This window comes from Medicago truncatula, chromosome 4, assembly GCF_003473485.1.
Source record: "Medicago truncatula cultivar Jemalong A17 chromosome 4, MtrunA17r5.0-ANR, whole genome shotgun sequence".
NCBI classification, from domain to species: Eukaryota; Viridiplantae; Streptophyta; class Magnoliopsida; order Fabales; family Fabaceae; genus Medicago; species Medicago truncatula.
Genome location: NC_053045.1, coordinates 13931569 through 13950415, shown reverse-complemented (window position 1 = coordinate 13950415; position 18847 = coordinate 13931569). Strand labels below are relative to the sequence as shown.

General features: G+C 36.3%; 3 protein-coding genes across 5 annotated transcripts; 1 reads left to right on the top strand and 2 right to left on the bottom strand.

The window, feature by feature from the left end:
- Window positions 1-453: 453 nt before the first annotated feature.
- LOC112420781 (uncharacterized) lies at window positions 454-2102 on the bottom strand. The gene is made up of 2 exons (XM_024780466.1): window positions 936-2102; window positions 454-831 (listed from the first exon to the last, which is right to left on the bottom strand). Exons 1-2 carry the CDS (start codon window positions 2100-2102, stop codon window positions 454-456), a joined length of 1545 nt encoding a protein of 514 aa, XP_024636234.1.
- A 4859-nt stretch (window positions 2103-6961) lies between these two features.
- LOC112421099 (leucine-rich repeat receptor-like protein kinase TDR) lies at window positions 6962-10312 on the top strand. Its single transcript, XM_024781333.2, has 2 exons — window positions 6962-9588; window positions 9876-10312. Exons 1-2 carry the CDS (start codon window positions 6987-6989, stop codon window positions 10310-10312), a joined length of 3039 nt encoding a protein of 1012 aa, XP_024637101.2. The 5' UTR covers window positions 6962-6986.
- Window positions 10313-11461: 1149 nt separating this feature from the next.
- On the bottom strand, window positions 11462-17135 carry LOC25491885 (uncharacterized). Of its 3 annotated transcripts, none has more exons than XM_039833857.1 (14): window positions 16834-17135; window positions 16613-16746; window positions 15603-15752; window positions 15100-15211; window positions 14666-14969; window positions 14020-14233; window positions 13770-13859; window positions 13261-13516; window positions 12982-13100; window positions 12466-12564; window positions 12335-12379; window positions 12122-12232; window positions 11913-12003; window positions 11462-11807 (listed from the first exon to the last, which is right to left on the bottom strand). In XM_039833857.1, exons 1-14 carry the CDS (start codon window positions 17063-17065, stop codon window positions 11731-11733), a joined length of 2034 nt encoding a protein of 677 aa, XP_039689791.1. In that variant the 5' UTR covers window positions 17066-17135; the 3' UTR covers window positions 11462-11730. The 3 variants fall into 3 exon arrangements, with proteins under 3 accessions (XP_039689791.1, XP_013455384.1, XP_024637274.1); XM_013599930.3 differs by having other exon boundaries at window positions 12335-12382; window positions 16834-17134; XM_024781506.2 differs by lacking the exon at window positions 16834-17135 and having other exon boundaries at window positions 12335-12382; window positions 15603-15762.
- Between the last annotated feature and the right edge of the window lie 1712 nt (window positions 17136-18847).

Sequence of the window (18847 nt, the reverse complement as noted above, 5' to 3'; positions counted from 1 at the left end):
ACCATTGCTCACTCGGCCACCCTCCACTCCGTACCTCGTCGACAACACCTTAAACCACAAACTATTTCTGTCCACCAACACCACTTCCCTAATAAAGCTAGATTAAATTCTTTTATTCACCATACCCCCAAACCTCCAACCTCCTGACTCCGACATATAGTATGCCAATCAACCTAAATAATTTTCCTGTGGTCTACACCCCCCCCCCCCCCCCCAAAAAAAAGAGGAGACGATACCTGACGGAGCTTTGAAAAAAGAAAGGGTATAAACAGGCAGAGAAACAAAAAAAGGCGAAAGAGGATCCCCTTGCCTCAATCCCCTTCCAAGAGAGAACTCATCCGTTGGAGACCCGTTAACTAAAACTGAGGTTGTGGTTGTCCCTACACATTCCTTAATCCACTTACGCCAAAGAGTCGGAAACCCCATCTTGACCATAACTTCATTCAAATAATTTCAATCAATGGAGTCATAAGCCTTCTCAAAATCTACTTTGAAAAGTAACAACTCCCTCTTACGTTTTCGAGCTTCATCAACTATCTCATTAGCCACCAAAATCCCATCAAGAATCTGACGACCTTTCACAAAAGCCGACTGTGAATCAGAAATGACAAAATCAATAATCAATCGAAGTTTATTCGCAAGAACCTTCGCCAATATTTTATACAAACTTCCCACCAATGAAATAGTCCTAAAATCATTCAGGCGCTGAGGATTGTCAACCTTAGGAATAAGAGCAACGAACGTACTATTTATCCCTTTAGCCAACTTTCCATTTCTATGAAAATCCACCAAAAAACGCATCACCTCATCCTTCAATAAATCCCAAAAGTCCTTGATAAAACCAAAAGTAATATCGTCTGAACCCTGACTTTTAAAATCCTCACAATCCCAAACCGTTGCCTTTACCTCCTGCAACGCAAAGGGTTTGATCAAACCTGCCCCGTCTTGACAAGATAAGGAACGAAACTGTAACGCATCCATAGAAGGCCGATTTGCATTATGTTGTTGAAAGTGATATGAAAAATATGATTATACACTGCTGACCGGACATTAGCTACACCTTCCACCAACACACTGTCCACCAAGAAGAACGGAATAGCATTTTGACGGCTCCTGCTAGACATAATGTTGTGAAAGAACTTAGTATTCGCATCCCCTTCACGTAACCATTGCATCCGAGACTGTTGCCAACAAATACTAGAATTTATCTGAGACAACGAAAACAACTCCTCGGAAACACCATGCAACTCCTCTATCTCATCGTCCACCAAAACCGATTCCTCACCCTTCAATACAAGAGCAGTAATTTGATCCTTTAAGGAAGACATTCTAGCAGGTAAATTCTTTGAGTGACGCTGATGCCATTCCTTTAAAGCGAACTTAATTAACTTTAGTTTTTCTTTCAAAACATAGCCACCCCAGCCTTCCACTTGAATATAATTCCATTTTTCGCAAACAAAAGACTGATAACCTTGAAAGTTCTCCCAACATTTTAACATGCGAACCGGTCGGGGTCCCCAATTTTCAATATCAATACAAAGATGAATAGGACAATGATCTGATAGTCCCCGAGTCGAAGCCAGCTGAAAACAATTAGGCCACGTCTGACACCACCTATCTGATAATAAAAAGCGATCAAGACGACTCATAGACCTCCCATCCCCTCGGTACCACGTGAAGCTGCGACCCCGGAGAGGTAAGTCAACCAGAAAATTATCATTAATCAACTGATTAAAGAGGGCGCTACCACCACTGATACCGACACTTCCCACACTACGTCTTTCCTCCATACACCGGACCGCGTTAAAATCCCCACAAAGACAGATATTAAGATCATTCAAGCAAGCCAAACGAACAAAAATATTTTGCCAGAGAACCTGTTGACGATTATGATCACACGGAGCATAAACATTAAATAAAGTAAAATGTTCACCAGTCTTCACAAAACATCCTTGAATGCCTAAAACATGCCCAAAAGAAAAAGACATCCACACATCAACTTCTTTACGGTCCCAAAGAGTAATTAACCCTCCTGACGCACCAATCGACAGCAGATAAGAAAAATCAACATTTGGGTCATTCCATATAGCATTACAAATCATGTCAGTAAAAACATGCAACTTTGTTTCTTGAATACACAAAATAAATAGATTTTTCTCCCTCACCAACTGCCTCACCTCCCTTCTTTTTTCTGCCCCTCCTAACCCCCTAACATTTCAGGAAATTATCTTCATAACAACCACTCACACCTCCGCACCAGCAACCCCCCTCCCACCTCACACCAACCCTTGGCCTACTTCCCTTTCCCATCTCCCTCTTTATTTTTTCTTCCCACCCCTGACAACACATCAAATTTATTATTCTTGTCCCCTTGAAATTTCACCCCCACCACATTTCCTATATCCCGGACATCGTCTGACATCACCTTTTTGTTACCATGTAAAATCAACCAATTCATCCAATCATTATTAACAGAAGCCCGTGACCCACTAAGAGAAGAATTATCATTAGAATTTACCTTATCCTTTGCTGCCCCTTCAACCCCCTGACGGCGTCTATGAGGTTTACGCAAAGCACACAAAACTGCCATTCGGTCTTCATCAAAGAGTCTCGCTATTCTCTTCAAATTCTGAGCACAATGACGGAGGTAACCACCACCCTTCCTCTTTGTAACTCTACGCTCACCTGATTGAGATTTGTTGTTAACATTAGCCTTTGGTAAAGTAGTTTCGCTAGATGCTCCTTTCTTACGAGTTTTGACCCACTTCAAACTCCAAGGACCCGCCGACACCAAATGATCTCTTCCTGGAGGACAAGAAGAAGTACGCTTCACTATAGGCTTAACAATACCACGTGACTGATGAGTTTCACCAGTATGACCATTATCACCTTCGGTATCCAAAACAATGGTTTCATTGTGCTTCATAGCACCTGTGGCGCACAAACCAGGCACAACTGAAGGTGCCGTGCCTGAAGCGTTTCCCATCTGCTCAATGGAGGCCGAGTGCCCTTGTGCCACCATATCTTCTTGTGGAACGGTCTCTGCTTGCTTCAGACCCGTATCTGCTCCTTGTGAGAGAGGAGAAAACCGAGTTTGTAAAACATCTTGCTCCTTCTTCCATTCCTCTGATAAATGTTGCAATAAGTTATCAACATCCCCGCTAGCAGCCACCTCTTCATGAACTCCCTCTTTACCCGAGTCGTCGTCATCTAGGTACTCATCATCACCCTCCAAACAAGCATCCTCCCCTAAAGAACCCCCCCCCCCCCCCCCCCCCCCTCCTCAACAATTTTAAAGTCAAGAAGTTCTCCATCCACCAAAACCTTTGCACCGGTAATAATAAGATCCAACGATGAAGTAGAAATTAATACCCTCACATAATAAAAACGTAATTTTTCCAAGGTATAATCATCCACTCGCAAAAGTCGACCACAATCGTATACACATAATTTGAAAAAAAATCAAGGTTCCATGCATGCAAAGGTACCCCATAAATTCTCACCCAAGCTCCTCTTTCCCGAACCACTAACTCCTTCTTCCATTTCATAGGATTTGAGAAAAAATTGTCAAAAAAATTAGCAGCTTCCGACAAAAGATACTAACATCCCCTTCATCCTCTAACCTCAACAAAACCTTGTCAGCGCCCAAAGGAATAATGACCAAATTTTCAAACCCCGCATCATAAATCTGACGTTGTAACAATGGAATCGCCACACCATTCAAAACCGTGACCACCATACCTTTACCAGCCCATGCTACATCTTGTTCCGTTGAAGTATACTTCGGAACATGTACCTTATCCGCTTCCACCACCTCTTCTATGGCAGCAACAACTCTACGCTTCCCAGTCTCTCCACATAACACCTCTCCACCTACAACGAGATCATTCCCACCGTCCTTCCTTTTTTCTCCCTCATTAACCTTCCCTCCATCCGCCTTTCTTTTTTCTCCCTCAAAATTGTTACCTCCATCTCTTCTTTTGTCCCCCTCTCCCCGCTCCCTACCTTCACCCTTACTATTTCCGAAACGATCAAAACTTGCTACTTTAGCAACCACCCTCCAATCACCAAAATACACGTTGTTCAACGCCATCAATAGTTTCTCCACATCCTTCACCTTTCTAAAACGCACAAAACCAAAAGCACCCCCGTTAACATTACGTTTCTGGGCCAAATAAACATCCTCCATAATACCACACCTCGAAACCTTTTCTTAGAGAAACATATGAAATATCATGCGGGATATTAGTAAAATAAAAGGAAACAAAATGCTGATTAACCGTGTCAGACTTTCCCCGCTGACCTGTTGTTTGGGCACGATGAACTGTGGCAACATGACGCGAGGAGTGTCGATGAGGTTGTTGATAGTACTGATCGTCCCCCTCATCTGGATAAACAGTCGCGACTTTCCCATGGCTGCTGGTAGGAAAACGTCGCGGTTCCAAAACATGTGCAACATCATAAGACAAACAATCACGTGCCCTAGTTCTCTCAATATGTTGATAATGGACTGTAGCCTTCCCATCATGTGATAACTCTTGATAACCATACTCTGACTCCTCCTCAGAATCGTACCGGAATGCCGAATCATGTCGCACCCTAACCCTAGACTATCCAAATCGTCGTTCCCTTGATCCACCATATCGTTGATCCTCCCGAAGCCTGTCCCGTTGTCCATCGACCTGTTCCTGCGCTTTCCCCTTTCGCAATCTCACGTCAGACCACTCTCCCCTATGCCCCCCCCCCCTGTGGCACCCTGCTTGGCCCCCGACCCCCCCCCCCCCCCCCCCCCCCTATGGTACCTTGTTTCTGGTGAAGGTGAATACCGACGTGGTTGTCCTCGGTGATGATGAGGATAACCACCACGCTCTCTCTCTCTCGCTCTCTGGACATCGCTAACCCTTCCTTTTCTTCCTGGGAAATTACTTAACAAGAAAATTTGTAGCATATGTAAATATTTTCGAAGTATTTTCTGTGATTTGTTTTCAAAGGAAAGATAAGTGTCATTTTAAGTGAACATTATATCAGAGGTAGGCAAGTCATTCAATTGTTTTAAGAAAAATTGATCAGATGATCTTTATCGATCATTACCTCGTCAAAGTGTTAACCTAGAGGGAAGAATGTCACCATCATCATCTACGTAACTACATAGGATCATTTTCAAGAGTAGTTCAAAGACTATCCGGACCATTATTCATATGTAGTATAGAGGATGAATGAAATTATTTTTACAAGAGGATAAAAACAACTTTTTATGTTTACAAAATGAATATAATTTAGGGAAAAGTACAATAACCTTATGCTCTAATGTTTTTTGCATTAGCCTCCCCTGGTAAGACGTCAATGATTTGTACACGGCATTCGATGAATGGAATTTTGTACACATTGGTAGACAGGGCAATCTCCATTTTGTACCAAAGGACTATTGAAAGAATAAAGATAGAGTCGAATCCCTAAAATATCATCATAAACGAAAAAAGATGAAAAATAAAACATAAGAATATAAAAACTAAATATATATTAAAGGAAAGGAAATGGTGGGTTATTTTTAAAAGATGATTGCTGTGTAGTACAACAAATGTAACCCACGACTTATAACCGGTGCAGTGTTTTTGTATTTGCATAAATAAATAAAAAAAGATTTGATCTAACGGTTACTATGCATTCAATCGTCATTTCATGTGTCGTAACATCTTTTATTTTTGTCAAAAAAAAAACATCTTTTATTTTAAATTTTGGCTTAAAAAAAACATCTTTTATTTTAAAAATAACAATGAATGCATAGTAAGAGGTATAAAACAATGGTGACATTTCTAAAAAAGAAAAAAGAAAAAAAAGATGAAATATTTATGCACCTCTTTTTTTTTTTTAAAAGAATTTTTGCACCTCTTATTTAAAAGGGTAATGATGGATGGTACGAGATGGTAACTACGAAAAGCTACGAATTCTGTTAATTGCTTACACTTTGAATGTCGTACCACCATGTATTCTGTAAAGTAAGTATTTTTAGTATTATTCAAGTGATGATTGTCAAGCTTTAATTGCCACTGCCCCATGATTTGTGTTCCAGCATACTAAATCTGATTTTTTATTCCTTTAAAACTAGACATTTGTGCATTCGTCAGTTTTCATACGTGAAATTAATCGTAACATATAGCATTGCTCTATTTAAAAATCAGATGTTAGTTTATACACCTTCCTTTTTTTTTTTTTTTTTTTTTCTTTTTAAGGGAATTTATTCACCTTCCTTATTAGCACACTTATTTGAGTGAAGAAAAATTGTGCTTCCTGGAGAAAAAATGGGAGGCATTTTGACATTTTTACAAAACTGACTCAAACGAAGCCTTTAATCAGATATTTTAATTTAACTCCCTTTCTTTTTAAGGGAATTTATTCACCTTCCTTATTAACACACTTACTTGTGAGTGAAGAAAGATTATGCTACCTGGGAAAAAATAGTACTCATTTTTGCAAAGAAAAATTAATGTAACTTTATGCTAGTTATAAATATGATCAAACTCCTTGTTTATTTATCAACCTTCTTTATAAAACTTGTGCTGCATTAACCAAGCAACACTGAAGATATTTCTCAACCTTCTTCAAAAAACACTGAAGATATAACACAACTACATCCAAAACCAAGCAACACCAAAGCTACAAAACCTAAAATTCAAGTACAAGCAAATGCTAGCACCACCACAATTCAATATATGAAACAATCAGGTCCTTCAACATATGAAAGCCTGATCACCTAAAAGCCACCTGCAAAACAATTATCGCAAGCCTACTGACACTGATGATTAAATAACAAAAGACACCAGACAACACAACTCTGCACAGATAATGCTACTGTAACAAGTGAACCCTGTTCTGCCAAGAAATTGCTCAATCTGCACACCAATCCTCCTCTGAAACTGAAACACACTGTTCATCCTGAGATGCATTGATCAAGACTGATTCAACAACAAAATCATTACTCCAAAACAATGAAACCTTTTCTTTTCTTTCTAATCACATTGTCAATTTTTTCCCAAACACTACCATTAGTTCCCACTGTCACAACTCTTCGCTTTCAACTCATCACCCTCCTCTCAATAAAATCCTCCCTAATTGACCCTCTAAATCAACTCGCTGACTGGGAAAATCCTTCCGATAACCACCAAGACCCAGTTTGGTGTTCTTGGAGAGGCATCACTTGCCACCCAAAAACAACACAAATCATTTCACTAAACCTCTCTAACCTCAAATTTTCAGGCATAATCTCACCCCAAATCCGTTACTTAACAACCTTAACCCACTTGAACATAAGTGGAAATGACTTCAATGGAACTTTCCAAACAGCAATTTTCCAACTCGGTGAACTTAGAACACTAGACATTAGCCATAACTCTTTCAACTCAACTTTTCCACCTGGAATTTCGAAGTTAATATTTTTAAGAACCTTTAATGCATACAGCAACAGTTTCACTGGCCCTCTTCCTGAAGAACTAATCAGGCTTCCATTTCTAGAAAAGCTCAGCCTTGGTGGAAGCTACTTCAATGGAAGAATCCCACCAAGCTATGGAAATTTCAAAAGACTCAAGTTCCTAGATTTAGCTGGTAATGCATTGGAAGGCACACTACCACCTGAACTAGGCTTATTATCAGAGCTACAACATTTAGAAATTGGATACAACACATATTCAGGAACACTACCAGTTGAACTAACAATGTTGTGTAGTCTAAAATACTTAGACATCTCACAAGCCAACATTTCTGGTCTAGTGATTCCTGAACTAGGAAACTTAACCATGCTTGAAACACTGCTTCTTTTCAAGAATCACTTAAGTGGTGAAATCCCATCAAGCATAGGCAAGTTGAAATCCCTAAAAGCTATTGATTTATCAGAAAATAAACTCACGGGTTCAATTCCATCAGAAATAACAATGTTAAAGGAACTAACAATTTTGCATCTGATGGATAACAAACTAAGAGGTGAAATTCCACAAGAAATTAGTGAACTCTCAAAACTTAACACTTTCCAAGTTTTCAACAACTCACTCAGAGGTACACTACCACCAAAACTCGGTTCCAATGGGTTACTAAAATTACTTGATGTTTCCACAAACTCACTTCAAGGTTCGATCCCCATCAACATTTGCAAAGGAAACAATTTGGTTTGGTTCATTCTCTTCGACAACAATTTCACCAATAGTCTTCCATCGTCACTCAACAACTGTACCTCACTCACTAGGGTTCGAATCCAAAACAACAAACTCAACGGGTCAATTCCACAAACCCTTACACTGGTTCCAAATTTAACCTACCTAGATTTAAGCAACAACAATTTCAATGGCAAAATTCCACTAAAATTAGAAAACCTACAATACCTAAACATCTCAGGAAACTCATTTGAAAGCAATTTACCAAACAGCATTTGGAATTCAACTAACCTACAATTTTTCTCAGCTTCATTTTCCAAAATCACCGGTAGAATTCCCAATTTCATTGGTTGCCAAAATATTTACCGGATCGAATTACAAGGAAATTCAATCAACGGAACCATTCCAAGGAACATCGGTGATTGTGAAAAACTAATTCAGTTGAATATCAGTAAAAACTATCTGACAGGAACCATACCTCATGAAATCACGAAGATTCCTTCAATCTCCGAAGTTGATCTCTCACAGAACGATCTCATCGGTCCAATTCCTTCAACCATAAGCAATTGCATCAATCTCGAGAATTTGAATGTCAGCTACAACAACCTCACTGGTCCGATTCCGTCCTCCGGTATATTCCCTCACCTTGATCAATCATCCTACACCGGCAACCAAAACCTCTGCGGCCTCCCCTTATCCAAACTCTGCACCGCCAACACCGCCGCCGATGAAAACAAAGCTGATATTGGATTCATCATTTGGATAGGCGCGTTCGGAACTGCACTCGTCATTTTCATCGTTATTCAATTGATTCATCGTTTTCATCCATTTCACGATAACGAAGCTGACCGTAAAATCGAACGGCGGGAGTTAACGTGGTTTTGGCGGGAGTTAAATTTCACTGCGGAGGAAATTTTAAATTTCGCGTCGATTTCTGGTAACAAAATCGGAAGTGGATCTGGTGGAACGGTGTATAAAGCGGAAAACGAAAGTGGAGAAATCATAGCCATTAAAAAGCTATCTTCGAAACCGAACGCGTCAATCCGACGGAGAGGAGGAGTTTTAGCTGAATTAGAGGTATTGAGGGACGTAAGACATAGAAACATTTTGAGATTGTTGGGTTGTTGCACTAAAAAGGAAAGTACGATGTTGCTTTATGAGTATATGCCAAATGGGAACCTTGATGAATTTTTGCATCCAAAGGACAATACGGTAAATGTGTTTGATTGGTCCACTAGGTATAAGATAGCACTTGGTGTGGCACAAGCTATATGTTATTTACATCATGATTGTGCTCCACCAATTGTGCATCGAGATCTTAAACCCAATAATATTTTATTGGATGGTGACATGAAAGTTAGAGTGGCTGATTTTGAACTTGCTAAGTTGATTCGATCCGATGAACCTATGTCTGATCTTGCCGGAACGTATGGTTACATTGCTCCAAGTCAGCATCACATACTTGTTTTTATTTTTATTCTTTATTATATTTTTCTGTTGCATATAGATGTCTAGGATTAGGATCAGTGAGGGAGTACTTTAGTTTGAATTATAGTTAATATCCATTAAAGTAAAATGAGTGAAATAATTTTTAATGTTAGTAGTTTGTGTTTGTTTTTATTTCGTTATCGCACGGTAATGCGATGTGTATAAGTTGTAAAAGATAAAGAAGTAAAAAAGAATAAAGATATGTATCAAAATACTACAACTATAATATTTTTTTTTTTTTTACAGAATATGTTGATACCCTCCAAGTTAATGAGAAGATTGATATTTACAGCTATGGAGTGGTTTTAATGGAAATTTTAAGTGGAAAACGCGTTCTAGATCAAGAATTTGATGAAGGGGAAAACATTGTGGAATGGGTTAAGTCAAAAATGAAGGGCAAAGATGGAATTGAAGGCATATTGTACAAGAATGAAGGAGCAGAGTGTAGTTCTGTGAGAGAAGAAATGGTACAAATGCTCAGAATTGCATTGCTTTGCACAAGCAGAAATCCAGCTGATAGACCTTCAATGAGAAAAGCTGTGTCGATCCTTGAAGGGATTAAATCGAAGGGGGAATTACCTGATATTTTTAGTTTTGATGTTGGTGAAGGTGGTGCTAACAAATATTTTGATGTTTGTCTTAGTGTAACTAAGACCCGGATTAAGGGGGTGAACACATTTTAATTTTAGTTAAAAATTATTGTAAAAGCTGTATATTTGTTGAAGAAAATTATAAACGAAATTCACACATAATCATGTCTTCTATGAGAACTTTTTGCCAAATCATCCTCATTTAGATATTTGGATTTTTCAAATATAATAACCATAATTTGTATTTGTAGCTTTAAAGATCTTATCAAACTGAACCATATCAATTCAGAAACAGAAACTTCTATTATTTATCAAGGCACATTAAAAAGGCATAAAGTACCTTTGAATCTAACTAACCCATCCTTAGGACCATATTGCTCTACAATATTATGCTATATACACTTTTGAAGAATATTTCCGTTTCTCTATACAACTTAGTAATTCATCTGTATATGCTATATTCTTAACAAACAACACATACAAGCCTTCAACATGTTGTCAAAACCCACCAGCCAGCTGGGAATTGGTGAAACATCTTACAATCCAAAAAATGATTCACTGAGTTCATGTTTATCATTTCCCTTTATGCATCCATATACATTCAACCTAACATAGGGCCAAGCTGAGCCAACTACTCAAATCAACAAACATAGAAAAAATTGATCCCTCTTCCTAAACGCCCAAGGCAACAAAGAAAAAATTTAAAAAAAAAATAAATCATTTGGTAAAGGAAACTGTGTTTTATATTCTCCTTTTTTATTGGTCCCTCTTCCTAAACGCCACACAACCAATGAATACATTATACAACACTATAGAGAAATGTAATAAACAAATTGCAAACATCTTGACCGTAAAAACAGTTCTATGAATGAATGCAGATATATAATTCAATGATTCGAAAAATATACCTAAAATGATAGTGGCTAAGTCCATGCTCACCCCCACTGAACTCTCCATCAAATCTACTACCATTATCACAAGTATGAACACCGAAAGTGAACTACGACTCTGTCTGTTCAACCATTCACCAGCATAGACACCCTCAGTGTAAAATCTATAAACCCCAAACTTATGTCTCAAGCCATCTCTATACTGACCCTTGAGTCTACTTCCCTTAGATCAGGTCTCAACACGAAACCCATCATAATTTAAGCATCTATCATTGATGTATTAGTGCATGATAGTTTCTGTCTTTCCGTTAAAGAGAGGTTTTGAGGAGGAAACAACAGAAGATGTAAAACATGAAGAAAAGTTGAGGCACAAGCCAATAGAATATTTTTTAAAGTACTGGAAGGCTAATTCTACAATTTTATAGCACAGTATGGACAAGCCCAGGTACCATGTCTAGTTTTCAGTTTAGTTGAGGATTAGTGCAGCATCCATTTATCAACAAACTGTAAAGAAGGCATAGTAGTGGAGTCTGGATAATTTACCCTGCTGCTATAATCATTATGTACAGTTGCCGGACGTCAAAAAAAAGTTATACTTGGAACCCTGCTAAAATGTTACTCTCAAGTCTCAACCCTTTGTATCCAATCACAAAGGATAGTATTCACTGATTCTGGCACTTCATCATGGGGACAATGGCCTGTAATGTTAAGCAAAAGAAAAAGATCAATTTAATACAAAGGCTAAGGCACTTTTTTATTATTAAAATAAAAATAATAGAACGTATATATAAAATATTAGTTACCAGCATCTAATTCCTTAATTATAACACCATCACAATTCTCTTTAAGCATAGCCACTGTGGCATTGGAGTCAGAAATTGGATCTTTCATTCCCTAACAAAATGAAATAAAAAACTGCATATATAAAGCTAAACCAGAGGATTATCATACAGTATCAATTAATTCTATCTTTCTGGTTTTCCCACAACATTTCAAATCCATGTTACAATACCTGTATAATTAGAATCTTTCCCTTGACATCTTCAAGAAGATAGTTAAGAGATATGGAAAGATTAAAGCTAAAGATGCTTTCCAGGACCACAGGCACACCAGGATCATAAGACTTAATATGTAAAGGAGATGTCAAAAAAGAGTTATATATATTAGAATGTGAAGCCTGGTGCAATACAAATAATTTAGATTATAGAGGTAAACTAGAGGATACAGCTCTTAGCATTTCATTTATGAGCCAATCATCTGCCCTTTCGATCTTCTGCCAAGCACAATGCCACAGAATCAAGCACTGTCAATGTCAATGCAAAAAGATTAAAAACCAGCGACAAAAATTACACTTACAGTTGGATAACATTTCCTAACAATGTCTTGAATTCTTAGCCTCAAGTAAAACAGAAGAATTCGAGAGCCCAACCATGAAGCCACTGACGTTTGTCTATCCTGAAAGTTAACAAGTAAATAGAAAATAAAATTTTAGACAAAATAATTTAATTATGTTTATCAAATAAAAATCTAATTGTTGTACTCATACTAAGCAATAAATATTGTCTAATTAAATGTCAGGAGAAATTTACATAATTCCAACTTTTAAATCCATTTACCAGCATATTATGCACTTTTGGGTGGTTCTTTCAACTCAAAAAAGTATACAGTCATGATACACTTAGGGTAAATATTAAGGTTTTAAACTCTAGAAATCCAACTTCTATTGCAGATTTTACAATATTAGAAAATGGAGGGGGAGATTTTAAAACAGCAAGAAAAAGCAAATTGTTGTTTTTCAGACAGGCAAAAAAAGAAGAGGAGAAGAAAAAATCAAGCCTTGCAAGTGTAGTATGAACGTCAGTTGTCACTTACACTTGGCTTAGACAATGGTATTGATGAATTTCTCGAGATAACATTCCCAGCACTGTTTATCAAGACAATGGATTTGATCAGAACACTCCAAACTCGAGCAACAATAGCAACAATATAACCTGGAGCAGGGAAAAATATTTAGTACATGATCAAAACATCAACAGAAGCAGGAACAAGCTGGTGAGAAAATTGTGCGCTGGAGCCAAAGTTGCTGCATGTTTGTGAAGAAGATATTTATTTTGTAGAAAGGTGTACCAAATTTAAGTTTATATATCATACCACCAATTGAGTTGCCAACAAGGTGGACCGGGTCCCGCACAACATCAATAATGAAGTCTCTCAAAAGCTCAGCCCACAAGAGCTCAGTATATACAATGTTTGGCTTTTCTGATTTGCCAAATCCCAACAATGTAATAGCCCAGACTCGATTTCCAGCTCTAGCCAAACCGTGTATGTTGTCACGGTAATGCTCCCCAAATGCACCAAAACCATGCACAAGAAGAACAGCAGGACCATCTTCACCAGCAATTGTATACTGAGAAAAGCAGTTTAGCCAATAAAGTATCACATTTGTTTAGCTTGTAAAAATTATATCAAGTTCTTAAGTTATTTCAATTGGGTCCACTAAATTATGTTGATCATACATTTGGCTCCCACGTAAATTTGGTGGGACAAATGTGAATTTCAACTACTAGAAGTGTGTTCAAAAGAGTGAATTAGAGAATGTGTCCCTAGCATTTCTCTTAATAGTAAATCAAGTTTTGACTATGAGCCAATCAATTTAATACCTGAACAAGAAAACCATTCCAGCTCCATACCCGTGTTGACTGTTTTCCATCATTATTTATCTGATTTCTCAAAGCCAAAAGCCAATACCACTAGCCAACCAAAAAATTAAATTAACTTCCTTGATAAAAAAAGAGAACAATAAATAAAGATCAAGGAAACTGCCCATGTATAACAGATAAGACAAAACCAAACCAATTAGACACGTATCAATTTGTACTCGTAACACAGCATAACCGGTATAGTTATTACCTCCTTCGAACACACAGCCTCAACTGCTGCTGCAATGGTGGCAGCTGAATATCCAAAGGGAGATAAGAACCCTGCATTTCGTTCTTTCTCATATTTGATAGCTTCATAGTGTACTCTTCTTCTAGATATAATTCCCAAAGATAGCGCAGGACCAAATAGTGCAATAAATGATGCTCCATTTCGACTTTCTGAAGCACGAAGTTTTTCGTGTACCCTGCACAAATTTAAGGCAAGGCAAAATTTTATTATGTGTACTTTTTTTATGTAACTTAATGACTTCATAGGAAGTATATTTAGAAACACAGCAAATGAAACATATGTTGAATGTGTTATAAAAAGCAATAAGAAAAAGAACAGAGAGTAGGTGAGTAAAATACAAACATATCACCGTTCTCGTTAAACAAAACTAATGCATGACACTTTTTATTGAAGCAGAAATGTATGCCCTTCTAATGATACGGAGAAACAGAATGTATAAATGTAATAAAGAAAAATAGAAGCAAAATTTCACAAACAAGAAGCAGAAAACAAAGAAGGGATATATAATGAAGCTTTCTCATAATTGAAAATAGTTTTCTTTAAAACAAACACCTGAAATTTGCCAAAAAAGTAACAGAATCTTAGGAAGAGGGTTATCACTACATACTCTTGCCAATCATCACGAGCTGTTCCCTCCAAATACCTCAAATATGCAGCCAATGCATTTAGTACATTATATGTTCCACCTCCAACAACATTTCCTTTTTGTGTAACAAACACAGACTCATTTGGTTCACTTGACTGAATCTGTCTGAAGCTATAACTTCTCGCGTTGTTCTCACTAGATTTCAGCCTTTTTCTGCCTAACAAGGTTTCAGCTGATGTCTCCTTGATCAAATTCCAGTCATCTCTTGATTTATGTCGGTTCTTAGCCATAAATCCCATTATATCATCATACACAGGAATATCACCTAATTCAGTGAACAATTATCACGTGACTTTTGGAAACACCATAAAGTGCATCAACATATCCAATAATCTTGTAGAGAGAAAAAAAAATAGAAGATGAATCCTGATAAGAAAAGCTGTCCATAAACTAACCCCAATCTAGTTCCATTTCTGCACCAGGTAATGTTGAAAGCTGAAGTGGTGTAGTCACATGGAGCCGTAGTTTCTCAAAGTCATCATATGATGCAGCCAGATTTTGCAGCACCTGTGTGATAATGATAATAATCAATCAAACATAACTGAAGTACTCAAACGAACCACCACCATGACACAAGTTTGACATTCTTACCTAATCAACTCAACCAAGCAAATGAAAATGAGAATCACTAATTTTGTCCTTGAAATTATACAGGTTGGTCAATTTGATCTAAAAATTAACGAAATTTCAAATGATCACGCAAGTTGATAACTTGAAATTCTCCCAACCAAAAAGATTAATTTGATTGAAGATTTTATTTAACGAATTAGTTTGGAGTTTCATTAATTTTAACAATCAAATAGACCAAATCCTACAATTTCAGATACTAAATTGGTGGTTCACTCCAATAAAAATGTTAGAATTAGCAAACACAATCAATTACCAACGAGCTACCTACATTTTCATCATAAAAGGGAGTCTTCCACATTTCAATCCTTGGAGTGCCTTGTGGAACCTTGATCGATTTCAAACGATGGTTGACAACATCCATGATAACACAGAGCTCATACTCCACCTCTTGTTCCGCAAATACACAAGTAGCTTTGACCTGTTCCATCCTGAGAGCGATGAATTGAATTTGTTTAAGATAAAAGTAAAAGGAACAAGTGCTAGAAAAAACATGAAATATCCTCTCATCCTCACGCACCAATGGATTGCAATGCATTCAGTAAGCTAAGTTATAACTAACCAAGAAACTACTACCGCCTTTCCTTCTCAATGACGGTTTAAAGTTTTTTAAACATATTAAAGAAATCAGTATTTTTCTTATGAATTTTTTTCTTTTTCCTATGACACTTTTAATTATATTTATCCCATTTTACATATTTCTCTGACTATATTTAACAGTTTTAGATATTATTGACAAAAAAAACGGCCAATGTCACTTTGAATTTTTAAATATGAGATAAATAGTAACAAAAAATTGCTGAAGGAACTAATACTTATGGTACGTTTGAATTGACTAATTTGAACTTAACTATTGGCCTAACCACTTAGACTATCTAAGAGAATTTATGAAAAACAAATGATATTTGTACATCTATTTTTTGACAACTTTTGAAACAACTCTCTCTCATACTCACATGTGTTTTTATTCTCTCTCTTCTTCTTTCTCTCTCCATTGTTTCTGTTCAATAGAAAGAGGAGAAAAGTAGTTGTCACAAGAGTTGTACAAAATTGGTTGTACAAATATCACTCCTCTTTATGAAAACAGCTTATGACACATCCATAAGCTGTTTTGAATCTATTTCCACAGGCTCTTCAATATAGCTTATAAAAACAGCTTATAACTTATGTCAAAACTCAAAACAGTTTAACTTTTTTTTTTGAATATTTTTTTATGGAAATAGCTTATGCATTAACACTTAACTAAGCTATTCATCCAAACATTGCCATAAAACAAAGTACCTGAGTTGCAAGCTGGTGTATCACATTCTCAGCATTACCAAACTTAATCATGAGATTAGAACCACGACCTTTCAACGACTTCCTCAAATCTCGAACAGCGAACACAACGAGTTCCAGCATTTCATCGGAAAACCCTGCGGAGCAAGCAAAACAGCATCAATAGAGTCAGTTTCTAACATTTCAATTCGATGAGTGATGATGAAGTTTGAATTTGAACTTACTCGAAAGAATGCGGTGATCGAATACATAAATTGGAACTAACGATTGAAAATTGGAAGCAGCAGTGAGGAGTCCAGGGTGATCGTCAGTTCGGAGATCGTGTTTGAACCATACAATGGCAGTGTCAGTTGCGGTTGAACAGAGACGGCGAGGTGGAGAGAAACGGTTGTTAGGGAAGCGGGAAAGTGTAGGAAAATTGGAAGGAAAATGCGGGAAAGTGAGGAGAGTCGTCATGGAAAGCGGTGAGGCAGTAACACGAAGATATGGGTACAAATGTTTGGGTTTGGTAAAGGGAAGGAAGTGGTGGATTTTTGAGGAATGTAATATTTGTGGCGGAGAAAATTGAATACAAATTTTGTTCACCAAAATAATCCACGACACTACTTCACTATTTGCATTTGAAAAAGATGAATGTTATTCGAACCCAAAATAATTAAGGAGTGTTATTTGAACAACCATTTGGTTGATAATTTTTGGACAACTATAATTTACAAAGAAAAAGTTGGTATTTGCACGAAAACCAAAAAAATAGAGAGATAAATTAAAAGGTAATGTGAGTATGAGAGAGAAAGTTGTCATAAAAATTATCATAAAATGGATGTTCAAATATCATTTCTCAAAATAATTAGATGTGATTTTTAAGTTTTACACAATCATTAAAAAAATATTCTTCCCAAAACACAATTTAGTTGTATTAATTTTAATGGTAAAATATGTTTAATTTACTCAAATATATTTATTAATTATACTATCTCCATCCATAAATAACTCTTTTGACGAAAACACAACAATTAAGAAAGTTAATTGTAGTATTAAATATGTTTGTAATTATTATTGTTTTTTCAATTATATCTTTTACGAGATAGAGTTGGTTTATATTTTAACATAATATTTATCGTTAATTGAAGAAAAATATGTAAAATAAATAAGGGTATGTTAGTAAAGAAATAATTAATGTAGTTGAAAATAACAAATGAGTCTTATAAAAAAGGGGGAAAAAATCTCAAAAAATTCTTATAATTAGGGACGAAGATAGCAGTTAATGGAGTAGTTAGATGATTGAAATGCAATAAATAAATGTATGTTAATGGAAAAGAATAATAAATGTTATATTGGTATTATAAAATCAACAAATAATTTGGACAATGTGTTAAATATGATATATGTATCCATTCGATATTTTGTTACAGCAAAATTGGTTAAATAACGAAGCCAATATATTTTGATGATAACAGGGCATGTATAAAGCATGTCTGAGATGATTAGGATATTGTAATATGTGTTTAAGTGTAATTGAAGTATATGAAAAGTTGTGCATCTGAAATAAGTCAAGGCAGTAAAATTATTCAATAGGGTTTAGGTTAAAATTAGGGCTTACGGGTTAACTTTAATATATAAGAAGATATATAAGAAGATAAGAAGATATATAAGAAGGGAATTTAGCATCAGCATTAAAATAGTAAATTTATGCAATAGGTTTAGGTTAAAATTAGGGCTAAAATATGCTTCTGTGTTAACTTTAATATATAAGAAGATGTATCGAGAAATTGAGAAGGGGGAAAATTCAATAAGGTTAAACAAATGAATTTAGCATCAGGATTAAAATAGTAAATTTGACTTTGGTCAAAGTTCAATACCTTGATGAAGTTATGTGACATATATAATGAGAAGGGTTTTTATCAAGATTAAGTTATGTATCATGGATAAAGTTCTAGATCTTGATGAAGAAAGTATATTTTTATTTTCTTTTAAAGGAGAGTAGAGAGAAAAGTAATTAATGAATTCAATGAGAAGGGTGGTTAGGTTTTATTTATAGGTGTGGTGTAAGTGTATAGTATAAAATTTTGTTGAAATATTTCAAAATGCATAGTTTGAAACAATTTACGAATGAGCTTAATTGATTCAGATAACTAGATCTGAATCTGGGCAGCGTATGAAGATTGATTCGATTCAAATGAAGATTGAATTGATTTGGATGAACTCTGTGAAGATTGAATCCATTCATTGATCCTTCTA

Bases quoted from the DNA above. Each gene is read 5' to 3' on its own strand.
- LOC112420781 (XM_024780466.1), bottom strand. From the start codon at position 2,102: ATGATTTGTAATGCTATATGGAATGACCCAAATGTTGATTTTTCTTAT. The intron at 832-935 runs GTTTGATCAAAC...GGTTTTATCAAG, and splicing joins ATCTTGTCAAGACGGGGCAG to GACTTTTGGGATTTATTGAA.
- LOC25491885 (XM_013599930.3), bottom strand. From the start codon at position 17,065: ATGACGACTCTCCTCACTTTCCCGCATTTTCCTTCCAATTTTCCTACA. The intron at 13,517-13,769 runs GTATTAAATTGA...TGCTTTTCTCAG, and splicing joins GGAATGGTTTTCTTGTTCAG to TATACAATTGCTGGTGAAGA. The intron at 12,383-12,465 runs GTAAGTGTAATT...TGTGCTTGGCAG, and splicing joins TTAGGAAATGTTATCCAACT to AAGATCGAAAGGGCAGATGA.
- LOC112421099 (XM_024781333.2), top strand. From the start codon at position 6,987: ATGAAACCTTTTCTTTTCTTTCTAATCACATTGTCAATTTTTTCCCAA. The intron at 9,589-9,875 runs GTCAGCATCACA...TTTTTTTTACAG, and splicing joins GTATGGTTACATTGCTCCAA to AATATGTTGATACCCTCCAA.